This window comes from Thamnophis elegans, chromosome 7, assembly GCF_009769535.1.
Source record: "Thamnophis elegans isolate rThaEle1 chromosome 7, rThaEle1.pri, whole genome shotgun sequence".
Taxonomy (NCBI): domain Eukaryota; kingdom Metazoa; phylum Chordata; class Lepidosauria; order Squamata; family Colubridae; genus Thamnophis; species Thamnophis elegans.
Window position 1 is genome coordinate 35,507,737 of NC_045547.1, and position 15,047 is coordinate 35,522,783.

At 36.9% G+C, this 15,047-nt stretch overlaps 2 protein-coding genes across 2 annotated transcripts in view; one reads left to right on the forward strand and one right to left on the reverse strand.

The window, feature by feature from the left end:
- Positions 1-846: 846 nt before the first annotated feature.
- Positions 847-10,096, reverse strand: POLR3H (RNA polymerase III subunit H). Its single transcript, XM_032221162.1, is given in 11 exon segments — positions 847-2,637; positions 3,385-3,438; positions 3,441-3,591; positions 4,476-4,503; positions 4,506-4,538; positions 5,657-5,710; positions 5,713-5,741; positions 6,499-6,655; positions 6,658-6,697; positions 7,384-7,517; positions 9,742-10,096. Coding segments are annotated over 11 exon segments (765 nt in total). The 5' UTR covers positions 9,773-10,096; the 3' UTR covers positions 847-2,583.
- Positions 10,097-11,128: 1,032 nt separating this feature from the next.
- The window catches only part of NUP205 (nucleoporin 205), a 57,973-nt gene continuing 54,054 nt past the window's right edge, over positions 11,129-15,047 (forward strand). The window contains 2 exon segments of the mRNA XM_032221233.1: positions 11,129-11,419; positions 14,192-14,334. Coding sequence (XP_032077124.1) covers positions 11,392-11,419; positions 14,192-14,334 — 171 coding nt within the window. The 5' untranslated portion in view covers positions 11,129-11,391.

Sequence of the window (15,047 nt, forward strand, 5' to 3'; positions counted from 1 at the left end):
GGTTTCACTTTTTTCTTTTTTGCGCATTATTTTAAAATAAATTTTGAACAGTTCCCAGTGCAATCCTTTCACACCAATATTGGCTGCTTAAATATGCCACTGATATCCCAGTTCCAATTAAATGCAGAAGTCTTTTTCCTGCATATCATTCATATGACAGGTTTGACTGGTGTTATACCGAAGGACCCATGTAGTTGGAAGACTATTCTTTATGCAGATATTTTTTAGGGCAGTGATCAAACTAATTCAATCACATCCCACTATCCTAATTTTTCAGAAGTTCAACACTTAATTTATGTAATCACAAAATATTGATATTATTTGTGTTTGGCAATTTCTTTAAGACTTATTTTCTGTGTGTATCTTGTACATCTGCATTATTTAACTTACAAATTTTATTAAGTTTTGAAAGCCATTTACCAAGAAATAATGTTAAATTGAATATAGAATCATCAGAGGGCATTTGGTTCCACCACAAAAGCGCGCCTGACTAAACCGTGGTGACAAAACCGCACCGACAAAACTGCGCCGACGAATGAGCGCTGAAGCGCGCCGACAACAGCGCGCCGACAGAAGCGCGCTGTAACCCTAACCCTAAACCAAACCCTAAACCAAACCCTAAACCTAACCCTAACCCTAAACCTTACCTTAACTTAAATCGCGCTTCTGTCGGTGCACTTTTGTCGGCGCGCTGTTGTCGGCGCGCTGTTGACATCGCGGTTTTAGCGCCGCGGTTTTGTCGGTGCGCTTTTGTCGTTCGCGCATTTGTCGGGTCATGGGGCATTTAACTCTTCTTTTGCTATGCAGAATCAGTTTGTAAGAATACATACATACATATTCCCAGAATTACATTATTCAGTAATTTATTCCAGATTCAAGGATTGCATTTAGTAATGAGCATCTATTAATGAAAAAAAATCTGCCAAAGGAAGAGCAGATATATGGTACATGTGGAAGTAATTTAACAGAACCCAGTCTTAAAACACTGAAAGATCATAGTCCAATATATCTGGTATAGAATAGCAAGTGTCACACAGAAATTGTCAGAAAAATCATAAGAATTATTGTCAATTCTTAGTAATTTCGTATTTGTATAAAAAGTATCAAAATTTTGATGCATAATATAAAAATTCTAAATACATTTATATAACATCAAGGAATAACAAGCAAAAAGTGGGAAATTTAATACCAGTGGAAATCATTGCTTTTAGTCCAAAATCCTTTCTTTGAAAGGTAGGAGAAAAACCCTAGTTGTAAAGTTACCAGCTAGACTTGAAACTTATTCATTTTTTCCACACACTTAACAACTTTCTATCAACTTATATTACACAATATTAAAAAGCAAAACATTGCATCTCAATGGTAATTATAACAGAAAACTAACACCAAGAATAGAAAAGTCCTGCACAAACACAGAATTGGAGCATCATGAAAACTTAGAATTTGGGATGCTTACTTGTTAGAAAATAGTCAGAAAGAACCAGGTGTTCTAAAAGGATGTTTTTTGATAATATATTAGAACTGTTTTAATATTCTTAATTTCTATCAAAGTGCAATAAAAACAGTCTAGGGCTGTTTCAAGTAACATGTGACAAATAGGAGTTTCTTCCATATAAATTTCTTTTGTTGAAAAAGAGCTATAGCAACATGTAGAGGTATGTGTGTTTATGTAAAATTTTGTCTTCTCAATGGAACATCCTTGGAGGCCATCTGTCTTTCTGCAATATTTATGCTAAAAACAGTAATGGTTGTATGTTTTCTAAGACAGAAAGATAAGTTTTCTTTGTTGTCTGGATAAAGCAGAATTTCTGACGGTAATACGGAGTCCTTGCTGCTCTCTAGATAGAGTTGATTGTTTGCTTGCAAACATAACTTTACCCAACTAAGTATCATCTAATAATGTTAACACCAATGCTACTTGTTTGTGCAAACTAACAACAAAACTCATAGAACACCAAGGAGTCAACAGTTCATCCCTGAGCCATACATATTCTCTTCTATTTTAACTGCAATTCTTGCAGAAAATCAGATTTTCATTTTATCCAGTGGTTGCAGCCCTTCCAAATGATGATTTGTTACAAAACTGAGAAGAAGCAACTTGATCATTGTCCTAGCTATACCACATTTTTACTGTAACCTGTCTGAATTTAAAAAACAAGCAGGCCTTCCATCCTTTGGGGAAAAAATTAAGTGGTGCTTTTTGAGTATCAGTCTTTTTTATCATTTATTTTCATAATGAACTGTAGCAGCATGAGGTCAATCCTTCAGAATATTTTTTCTTTGTACTTTTTAATTTAGAGGATCTTCTCTTCTCTTTTGCTTTTCAGCTAACATATCATTCCCAGGCGCTTATATCCTGATCTGGTGGATAAAAGCTTCAGGATTATTACAGTCATGTTCCAGAGTTAGGATGCATAGTTATTCTGTTTGATGACATTCCACTAGGCACTCTCATTTATTTACTATATCTCGATCAGATTGATTTAATATAAAGCAGAAATGGGGGGAAAAGTTACCATTCTGCAACTGTTGATCAATGCATCTCCTGGCTTTTTCAGTGTAACTGTCCATCTTTACCTTCAGCTAACTGTTAGTCCACCAGGAAAGGAGACCCAGGCCGGGTTCACTGATAGATCCCTTAATGAAAAATTGTAACAATTAACATTTGAATTAATATGTGTTAAATATATTTTTAGTTGACACTCGCTCTCCAGGCCTATCCCTTTGTAACTGTTCAAAAAGTAACAAAAATATCTACCAATACTTAGGTTCTAGACCATACATATTTCATACAGTCATAAACAAAAATCCGTGCCTAGCTTTACATTGTATGAATGCAAAACATTTGACAAAAATATTTTTCTCAGCTCCCATATCTAAGCTATACCTTCACATTCTATTCTCTTTCTCTCTATTTTAAGAAACAACCATAAATTACCTGGGTACAAAATGTTTTGTTTTAGCCATTTTGAACATAAACACCTTCCCCCAATTGCAGAATTGCAACATGATTGCAGAATAGGAACAGTAGATTCACAATGGAAACAAGTTGTTCTCCAGGTACTTCAAAATGAAACATTCTGCACATCATTATAAAGCAATTATAATTGGAAATTCTGCCCTCCCCATGACTAATTAAATAGAATTAGAGCTGTTTATACTTGAAGGAAAGATCACCAGGAAATCTCAAGTTGTAGACAATAGCAGGTGTGTGTGAGTGTCTTTGCATATTCCAGAGGAAGCAATGTGTATTGCTGCCATCAAAACTCTATGGATGGTTACCAGACATTAAACTTGATTTGACATAGTCTTTCCCTTTTATTTCTCTTATTTAGGTATTGGTAAAGGTCTTCATTTTTAAAGGTTCCAAAGAAAAGTACATACCACAATAGTATAGGGTGCTTCTTTCTTCTGTGTCTCCTCAGTGCCACTAGATGTGAAGGCTCTACAGAGCTTGGGCCTGTTGGGGATGTATCAATGAAATTTTCATCCACCACACGGAAACGAATTTCTTCTCCCATATCCATGTACAGGTCATGCGCTCCTTCTTCAGTCTCATATTCCCAAACCCATACCTGTTCCGTTTCATCGCTGGGTACATGAAAAGGTTAAGGCAACAATGTGACAAAAAAAGCAGAGAACTGTTCTCTAACATCCTCTAGGGTAGGGCATGGAGTAATGGTTTTAGTTGTAGAAGGATAGATTCTGGTTGAGTGTTAAGAAGTTTTAATGGGACCGATAAGCATAGGAGATGAGGACCCACATTCACTAGATGTTTTCAAACAACACTAGGCAATCATGTTTTCCTGTGGATTCCAGATTTAATAGATTAGTATCAATGGCTTAGTCTACCTGTAAGTTTATGATACTAAGGTACTTCATTAAGACATATAATATGAAAAAAAGTATTTTGTTAATGTCTCACCCAATTTATCTCTACTGCATTTTACCAGGATAATTCTTGCTGATTTTACTAAGACTGAGGCTTAAAATAAAATATTTTCTAACAAAGTAAACAGACTTAAAAAAAATTAAACATAAATAAGCCTGATCTGAAAAGTTTTGTCATTATTAATTTGTTGGCCATACATTAAACCAGATGTCAGATTAGATTGGCATTTTTATCCACCTATCAAGTCCTTCCCAAGGGCGTGGAAAAGGCAGGTTTTGTTTGATGGTGTTTAAGGTATTATTTCTGGATGTAAACTGTTCCAAGTAAAGCTGCCTTTTGCAATTGATTAATGGCGACTTTTAATGCTGATGGCGTTTAAATGGTGCTCCTGTTGTTTTACAGTCGTACTCTAAATGCTGATGTTTGATACTATCTTTGCTTTCTTTTGCCACAGTCATTCTACTTCTATTTATAGGTCTTTGATTTTGTGATCCACCCCAACCCCCCCACCCCCAAGTTCTTTCTATTACTGCCTATTATATTCTATTGGATGTATTCTTTTATACAGCTACTTGAAGGATACAATTTGGCAGGCTGTTGTAGAGATTCTGAGGAATGAGTATGTCATCAAAGAACCCAAGAGAAACTGTGGAAAGATCAATTAATGAAGTAGCCACTTAAATACAACATAATAGCACCTGCTTAAGCCTTCGATTGCCTTAGATGTATGTGAGGAAAAAAAGACAAAACTCCTCTAAAATAAAATTGCAGCATTCAAATAATCAGCTCTGGACAAATACAAGAATAATACATAAATACAGGTAGTCCTTGTCTTACAACCCCAATTGAGCTCAAAATGTCTGTTGCTAAGCAAGACATTTGTTAAGTGAATTTTGCCTTTTATGAACATTCTTGCCACAATTTGCTAAGTGAATCACTGCAGCTGTTAAGTTAGTAACATGGTTACTAACCATTCATGGTTAAGTGAATCTGGCTTCCCCATTGATTTTCTCAGAATTTTGCAAAAGGTGATCACATTGCCCTGGGACACTGCAACCATCATAAATATGAGTCAGTTGCTAAGCATCTTAATTTTGATCACGTGGCATGGGGATGCTGCAACAGTCGTGTGAAAAATGGTCATAAGTCACTTTTTCCACTGTGCTAACTTCAAACAGTCACTAAACAAACTGTTGTGAGGGACTTCCTATATCTAGTTAGAATAGCTCAGCTCTAATTTTTAAAGTGCATTTACAAAATAAAATTATATATCAATAAACACACCACTAATTGTATAATCTTCATGTAAACTTCTCAACATTATACTTAAAATTACAGTGACTACAAGTGCTTAACACTTCTCAAAGGACAGGATTAAAGAGACATATCTTTATAATTTTACACAAAACCCAATAAAACACTATCAAATAATACAGCAAATACGTTGGTAACTGCTTTCTGATCCAATAAGTAGATGTCAGTTTGATTCTGCTATCCCCCAAGTTTCTACATATTGGAAATTATTAGATTGGTTTTAAGTGACAGAAATAAAATTGCTGAAATAGTGGATAAGAAATTCATCAATTAGACAGGAACCAATTAGTTCTATATTTATTTCAAACAAGAAATTCATCAAAGCTTGGTTACCTTGGTTACACACGATAATATACTTTCCACTATTTTTTATTACTTTCTGTACATCTTTGGAAAAAAAAACCTTTGTAGTAACTATCTTCATTTTAAATAATTAAAAAAATAACTTACCATGTACACCTTCAAGACTGCAGCCTTTTATCTCTCCGACCAGAATTTCATCCAAAATGGATGAAATACAACATATCTAAATGTACTAAAAAAAGCAGCAAACATAATAAACTGAACAACTCAAGGTATCTATTGTTTATTTTTATTACATACTGCAGTTAGCTAATTTAAACACTGATTTAATAACAGTTAAATGTAACAGGTTTGAAAGTGCTAAGTGTTTAATAGTCATTAAACTATCTTTAAATTTGTTCCAATCCACTGATATTGATTGATCCATTGATGTTGTTACACTATTCTGCAAACTTTTCCATGTTATATATGCATTTGTAATTTCTATATAGTTTCTTTTCCTTTTAAAAATTAGTAATTAAAACTGAAACTAAATTAAAAGATTAAATTAAAACATATATCTAATAGATGAATCAATATCTTCTATACTGTATTATGAATAAAGTAACTGGTACGGCAAGATATAACTGAGATAGACACATGACATTGCAGATATTTCTTTGTAAATTGAAAAATACCTATTAAATGCCCTTTTTAAAATGCATATTTGTATTAGAATAGTAAAATTAGCTACCTTAGCAAGCAGAATGTTTACAGCATGTGGCAATTTGTTCATAATTTCTCAAACATCAATATCTGTCTAAATAATGAATTGCTTATTACAATTAACATATACATATTTAATCATATGCTAATTACTATCATACTAAGTTAACAAAAATTGAACTAGGATATATCGCAGGAGGACAAACCATTATTTCTCTAGAATGGAATAACAAGACATGGAATACATCATAAATACTTTTATTTTATATTAAGGAAAATTCTAGTAAAAATAAAATAGAGTTAAATATTTTAATAAAATACTGAATCTTGTGGTTCTCAGTTTCTCCATAAATCGGAAGAGATCAAACTTAGATATAGTTGTCAAACCTTTTGTGTGTGATGCACCATCTCCTGGAAATATGTAGGAATCCTCCAGCTTGTAATGTCATATAGACAGATACAGAGGCCAACATTATACACAACCTGAATATAGTAGAATGAGGAAGAAATGGGGGAGGTCCAGATAACAACAAATTGTAATTATTAGAAAATTCATGTAAGCAAGTGTTCAAAAGAAAAGCCACATAACTGAATCTAACTAATGCAGTGATTATGTCATTTTTATTTCTAAACATCTCAATCAGGTGATTCCGAGAAGTGTACAAGAATTTTTTTTAAAAAACCATGATAAATAATCCCTGGAGCCAGCGATGAATAGAAAGTAACATGAATAGCCAGTCCTATTTTCCTTCATTCCCTTTTGTGCTGAACTGCAAATAATTTCTATAGTACTACTATGTATTAACACTACAAGAAATGTACTAAACAAAACGATGAAAATTTGGAGGGTATTTTTCAAAAAGTTTTCTAATTGAGGACATACTTCTTAATGTCCTCTAGTGTTCAAACTGTTATCGCTGATCACTGTTGCTTGCAGCTTATGGGGAATTGTAACTTAAAATAAGGATACCACAAGCTTGCCGATCCCTGTTCAACTAATTAACAACTGAGTTTCATAGGTTCTTCAAAAGTCACAATTCTATTATGGCATAAGTTGCCATATATTATAGTCTATTTTATCAAATATATGAATTATCCTGAGATAGAAATATGCATTAATGATTTGATGAGGCATTTACAATCATTTTATTTGAACTTCTAATAATTACCTTATGGGCCAACTTCTTATTTAACTCTTCAGTGATTGCATGATTAAGCTTTCTTTCAAACTGCCATGGAGGAATTCGCACTGTATCTGTCATTTCTACTAACACAAACATAGTGGCCAGCAAAATACCTAGATCTAAAAAAAAAAGAAAGAACCATTAATTAGGAAAAATTATTTATTTGTGAGCTTTGGTGGCACTTTTATCCTTGTTGGATCAATAAAGTGTTTATATTTTTTCTCACGCTGGTCACAATTCTCAAATCAATACTAGATCAATATAATTAAGGAAAATAGTGCATTTCCATAAGTCCAGTTGTGGTTTCATCAGACCTGCCACCACTGGATTTCTGCTTATTTTAATACAATAGGGAATGTCATCCAGCAGAGCACTTGAATAAATTACCTCAATGAGTAGTAATTATATTCTGCTACTCATATATAAGAACCCAACCTAATTTAGAAATTAGTTATGATATTAAGGACTGCCAGCTAATTATTTTTACTAACTGACAAAACTTCCAATACAGGTGAAAAAATTAGATTTATCGTGCAAAAGTTTCAATCTCCTGGTAGACGGCTGTGTTGACCATGGACTTAATGAAACACAGTGGTCCAAAGTCCTGTTGCTCAGTAGTCCAAAGTCCTCTTTTCTGATAAGAGCAACTTTTGCATCTCAATTTGGAAACCAAGGACCCAGAGTAGGAGGGAAGAATGGAGAGGCCAATCAAGCACAGTAATCCCACGGTCATTAAACCAGTTTTTGGTGCTTTTGGCAAAAGTTGCTCTCATCAGAAAAGATGATTTGGACCAAGGAACAACACAACTTTGGACCACTGTGCTTCATTAAGACCAGGGTCAATACAGCCGTCTACCAGGAGATTTTGGAGCACTTCATGCTTCCTTCCGCAGACAAGTTTTATGGGGATGCTGACTTCATTTCCAGCTGCCCACACTGCCAAAGCACCAAAACCTGGTTCAATGACTGTGGGATTCACTGTGCTTGATTGGCCAGCAAAACTCGCCTGACCTGAATACCATAGAGAATCTATGGGGCATTGCCAAGAGAAAGATGAGAGACATGAGACCGAACAATGCAGAAGAGGCTGAAGGCCACTATTGAAGCAACCTGGACTTCCATAACACCTCAGCAGTGCCACAGGCTGATAGCTTCCATACCACGCCGCATTGAGGCAGTAATTGCTGCAAAAGGGCCCAAACCAAGTACTGAGTACATATGCATGCTTATACTTTTCAGAAGTCCAATATTGTTCTATGTAAAATCCTTGTTTTATTGATTGCATGTAATATTCTAACTTTCTGAGATGGTGAATTTGGGCTTTTCATGAGCTGTACGCCATAATCATCACAATTATGACAAATCACGACTTGAACTATCTTGCTTTGCATGTAATGAGTCTTATCTCATATATTAGTTTCACTTTTAAGTTGCATTATTGAAATAAATGAACTTTTGCACAATATTCTAATTTTTCGAGTTTCCACCTGTATGTAAGTCTTCACAAAAAAAGAAGAAAGCATAAAACAGAGCAGTGTAATTATGAAAAATAGTTCCAAAGTGAGAAAAATTAGATTTCTAAAATTAAAAAGACTTGGGAAAATACCTATTTGCAGAACTGCAAAATATGCAGGTTAGAATAATTCTACTGTCCACTTACTTACACCATTTTTAAAAACCAAAAAGCGTTTATAATATACTATGATAGTAAAAAAAATTAACATTTATTCAATTAAAGCCTATTTATATGAGAAGCAGCACGGACATCAATAAAAAAGACTATTTAAACTGACAAACATATCATCCGCTTTAAAGCACAGAAGCACATTATGAGATTATAAAGAAACATTTTCTGAAGATGAGTTGCTCTCAAATGGTAGAGCCAAAAGTTGTTGAGATTGAGGAATGCTGTTCTAGATCATTTGCAATGTCCTGAATTAAAAAATCAGGATAGTAGAGTGCTGAAGCAGGGGAATTTAAGTTCAAGTTGTCCCAAAGGTGCTTTTTCAAAGGCAAACACAGTTTCTTGTTTTCCTTTAAAGATGTTTTGCTTCTCAGCTTCTTTAGCTCCTTTTAAAGAAGAGATTTGGACAATCATTTTTCTGAATGATTATAGGGTTTCCTGCCTGAGTGGGGGTGGTGGACTAGAAGAACCTTCCAAGATCCCTTCCAATGCCGCTATTCCACTCTATTTGAGAGCTGAAGAAGCTTTCTTGGATGAGAAGCAAATCGTCTTCAAGAAAAACTAAGTCCAGTTGCCCGTTGAAACAGCACCTTTGCGACAACCATGACCTGGATGACTGAGAATCTCCATAGACATTAAGTGCAAGTTCTTGCTCATACGTAGCACGTGGTAATGTGGATGCCGTTGCATACAGGGCGATTTTTTCAATCAATCCTATCCCACAGATTCCCCAGAAGATCGAGGAGCTTCAGGCAGAAGGAGAAGAGAGAACTACGGTCAATGGCTCCGGCTCCCTCGCTCCTCTTGCTCTCCACTTATCCCCATCGTCGTATCCGATCCCCGGAGCTACAATTTCTCCTGGATCGCTGGTTCTCTTCCACCACAATGGGAGTAGAGTTGGTAGTTCCACAGGCCACCTTTATGCGAGATACGGCCAACCTCCAAACTATCGACCATCACTTGCACGCCAACATCTTCTGTTAAGGGCGGGCTACTAGCATGCCCCGGAAGCTGTTCCCAGAAAGTAACTATGCACAAGCCACCAGCGAGTTGGTGTAACGGAAAGAAAAGACAGGAAGCATAAGCCATGCAGTCCGAGGAGTCCGCCCCCAGCAGGTGTACTCCAGTAGTTTGGGGAACTGGTTGGGGAATTAGGAACTCCCTGTCTATACCAGAGGACTTCAAACTTGGCAACTTTAAGACTTGTGGACTTCAACTCCCAGAATTCCAGTTGGCCCATAATTCTTAAAATTGCCAAGCTTGGGGACCCCCGGTCTCTACAGTATTTCTACGGTTATAAGCCTGGCTTCATGAAGCGGTGATTATATTTTTTTCGGTGTGATGGATAATATCAGCCTGCTTTTGTTTGAAATGCGTTCAGGTTTAAATTCATTGGATTCTACATTGGATAACATCAGCCTGAATGTGTTTGAAAATGCGTTCAGATTTAATTTCTATTTACACGAATGTATTCTGGTGCGTTAAACAGAAAGAGGAAACTGATGTATAAAATCCACGCCTTGTCTAAAACATTGCCACCCCCCAAAAAAGAGAGACTAGTCTCACGATGTTTCAATAACGTTGGTGAGCCTTTATCAGTGCAATTCTATTAATCTAGTTCACTGTGAAAATAGAATGTGTGCGAGGGAGAAACTTACATGCTACTTCAACTATTCAGGAAAGAGAGGCTGTAACAGGGGTCCCCAAACTTGGGAACGTTTAAGACTTGTGGACTTCAACTCCCAGAATTCTTCAGCCAGCTGGAGAATACTGGGAATTGAAGTCCACAAGTCTTAAAGTTTCCCAGTTTGAAGACCTCTGGGCTATAACTTGCTAATCAATCTGCTGTTGATTTCTGATGTACAAATATATTTTTTATAAAATTGGCTTTTCTATCTATACGTTTGAACAAAATGTGGAGAAACCCGTGTCAACGAATGACATTTGTCCCACTAAATTGCAAAGGCTCGTTCAATTTCCCGCGCTTCTAGCATGTTGGGCCGAACTACAATTCCCAGCATTCGTTACTTCCAGGTCCTCATTTTTCTTAATTGTCGGGCATGTGGCTATCCTTCGATTGCTAAAATATATATACATGTGTCGATTTTTATCTAACGAGTCTAAGGGACCGTCTGCTCACCGTGCTATGGAAGCAAGCAGGGGGCTGGAAATATTCTTGATATGCTAAGTATCCTAGTGGTGCGTCGGAAAGTTAATAGCACTCCCGGGCAATCACAGAGGTTGCCTGCGTGGAGTTCCGGGCCTTTGGGCAAGGAGGTGCGCTGGCCTCGCGTGAGGGAGCGTCCAAGATGTCGGCGCCGTTGGCGGTAATTTCAGGTAGGGAGGCTCGGGTGCGAAGTGGAGGGCGAGAGGAGAAGCCGTGGTTTGGTTTCGGGCGTCTTTTTCCCCTGCAAGGCGGTACCGGTCTCGCCCGGTTTCCCCCTTATTTATGGCAAAACTATGAATCATTCTAAGGCGACCTTGCTTGGATATGAATGAGTTTCGCTCCCTTTATGCTTCGCGCAATTTTGTTTTACTTAGCGGCTCAAAAGTGAGTTTTGTTCCAGGAAGATTGATGGGCTTTGCTGCTTCCTTTGCACTTCGTCTTGATCGAAACTGTTTACGCAGCACCGAAAAAAATAATAATCCCTTGGATCTAGCCAAGAGTCGCCGATTATACAACGAACTTTGTGCGGCTCCCAATCAAAAAAACCAAATGTATCGAAATCGGATTTTTGGACTAATGCGGCCGAGAAAGTGGGAAAAGCAACTCTCTAATAACACAGTGCATTAAAAATAACATAAAACAATAAATAATGGCGACCGAGAGCAGATCTAGAGTTCTTTTTTAAAGGAGATTCTTCTGTGATGAAAATTCGAATTCTTAAATATTCTTTGAAGGATCAGCTGAAATCTGAATTATTGTCCTTAGGTTATTTTGATTGTCAGTGGATCAGTGGTTTTTTTTTTCCTTGCCACAATATAGGTAGTCCTTGACTTACAACAGTTCATTTAATTTCCAAATCACCAAATTCATTTAGTGCCAAATCACAGTGGCACTGAAAAGTGACTTATGACCATTTCCCCCACTTACGACCACTGCAGCATCCCCATGGTCATGTGATCAAAATTCAAATGCTTGGCAACTGTCTTTATGACAGTTGCAGTGTCCCAGGGTCATGTGATCATATTTTGAGACCACCTGACAAGCAAAATCAATGTGGAAGCCATTCACTTAACAACCATGTTACTAACTTAATAGCTGCAGTAATTTACTTAACAAGTGTGGCAAGAACATTCATAAAATGGGGCAAAATTCATTCATGTTCCTAAGTGTCTCACTTAGAATTTTGGGCTCGATTGTGGTCATAAGTCAAGGACTACCTGTAGCAGCTTCTATCTGCATACATCCTGTCTCGGACATCAGAGAACATAGGAAGGCACTTTTGTAAAAGTGGAGTCAACATTTGCATTTGTCTTTTTGTGTTTGATTTTGGAATGGTAGAAATATGTAAGGGCCAACATCCTTGAGCTTTGTAGAATTTTAAACCATCATTTGACAACTCACATAAATCCTTTGTGTCTGGTTTTGCCCTCATCCAATTATGGAATGTGGCTGTCAGTGTGTCTGTAGCCAACTGTCCTCAGGCTGATAGAAGTTCAGAATCCTCCTTTCAGGCAGAGTAGAGAAAACAATCTGTATTACCATGGGCATTATGACAAATAATCATAATATTTGGAAGGTGCCACCCTGATTTCACTGCAGCATTGATGTTGAGAACTGTGCTTGGCCACTGCTTTTTTCTGGTTCTCAGTTCACAGATATGCCCAGAAAACAGCATGAAGCAAGTAAGGAATAACATTCTATATGTCACTTATTGTTGCTTCATGGATAGAGAAGGAATGCAAACTGAAAACAGCAAGACTTAAGAGAGTGTTTGGCCTTGATGGTGCTTATTTTAGTGTTACTAAACTAGATTGTTATTTTGTTATGAATTAGTATGGCAATTGGGGACTATGCAGTGGTGGGATTCAGCCAGTTCGCACCACTTCGGGAAAACCAGTTGTAAACTTTCTGAGCAGTTTGGTGAACTGGTTGTTGGAAGAATTCATTAGGGCAGAGAACCGGTTGTTAAATTATTGAATCCCACCACTGGGACCATGGCTTTTTTAACCTTTTCAGTTCTTAATTCAGGTTGTAGAGGTGTTCATATGTTGGTTATTTTCTTTATGGAAAATAGTTTGGCATAAGATCTGCAAACACATGTGCAGATCCCAGTAAAATGCCTGTGGTCTTCACTGGTGATAGTAATTTATGAGTTTTGTGTTACTTAAAATTTTGTATCCTATTTTTTTTTGTTAGAAAACAACATGAAATAATCTGAAATTTAAGTTGCACTTTACATGGGGCTACCTTGGAAGCTACTATTGGTTTAGAATGCAGCAGTGCAGATAGTTCTGGAGGCTCCTCGGGTAGTACATGTAACACTGCACTGGTTGCCAGTTTTTTTTGGGGTCCAATTCAAGATGATGATCATTACCTTTAAGTCACTTTATGGCATAGGCCAGTGATGGCTAATTTTTTTTGGATCGCATGCCAAAAGTGTGGGGAACACAGGGGGGTCGTGTGCGGGTATGCCCACACCCATATGCTATGCGCGCACCCCCACCCGCTTTTGGTGTGCTGTTTTTACCCTCCCAGGCTCCTAAAAAACCTCTGGAGCCTGCGGAGGGCGAAAACAGCCTCCCCTGCCTCCCTGAAGGCTCCGGAAGGTGAAAAATGGCCCTACGGGCAAACCGGAAGTTCAGGAACGAGGACTTCCGGATTGATTGTAGTGCCATTTTTTGCCCTCCGGAGCCTTCAGGAGGCTTTCCTGAAAGCTCCAGAGGGCGAAAAATGGCCCTATGGGCAAACCGGAAGTCACCATTTCCGAACTTCCGGATTGCCCATAGGGCCGTTTTTCACCCTCCGGAGCCTTCAGGGAAGCTGACCTCTTGCTACTGCCATCACTTATAATTAATGTAATTTAAATGTTTTTGTAAGTATTGTATAATGTAGCAATGCTTTGCTGTAATTTTATTTAATTGCAACACATGTATTATTTTCAGCTGCCAGTTTGTGGGGGCCATACAAAGACATTTGGCAAGCAGTGGTTAATGCTATATGGAAAAGGCAATCTGAAGCAATACATCTTCTTGACCAGATTTTAAAGAAACACAAAGCTGATTTTATATCACTCTTCAGAAATCCGGTAAACAAACTTTTATTTTATTAGCAGGTATTTAAAAAAGAGTTGTGTTGGCATTATTCTTGTTCCATAAAGTATGCTTTATATTTTACTTGAATTAAAACTTTAATGTTGTCAGAATGAAGTATTTTAATAATATTGCAGTGAAGGTAATATTTCTTCATAGACATTTACATCAGAAACTGATATTATATAAAGAGAAGGGATTTTTGGTAGTATTTTGCCCAGTGCAGTCAAGTTAAATGGGAAGTGACAGATCACTTGAGAAAAAATAGATTAGTCCAATATCTAAAATAATGATTTCTGTGCTAAGAAACAAGCAAAATACTCCCCTGTAATTTAGAAGATGGGGCCTGTAGATATTGATATCCATCACCCATCATGATTTGCTTTTTACTAAGTTAGAGAAGGTTAGGTTACAAAAGTTAATCTTAGTTATGCCACATTCAGCATTCCCTGTTAATGACAAAAACTTTGGCCATTTTTGACACATTTTGGATAGTATGTTTAAGTGTGAGCAAAGATAGGTGTGTATTTTATGAAAGCTGAGATCCCTAATCTAGATAGTACCTTGCAAAATAGTATGCAGTTATATATTGTCCATTAAATAAGGCATATGTGTTAGGTACACATAGTCAGGATATTTTATATATGTTAACCAATAATCCATACTTCACAGAGCATGGTGATTGGAAACCTAAAAACAATCCAAAATT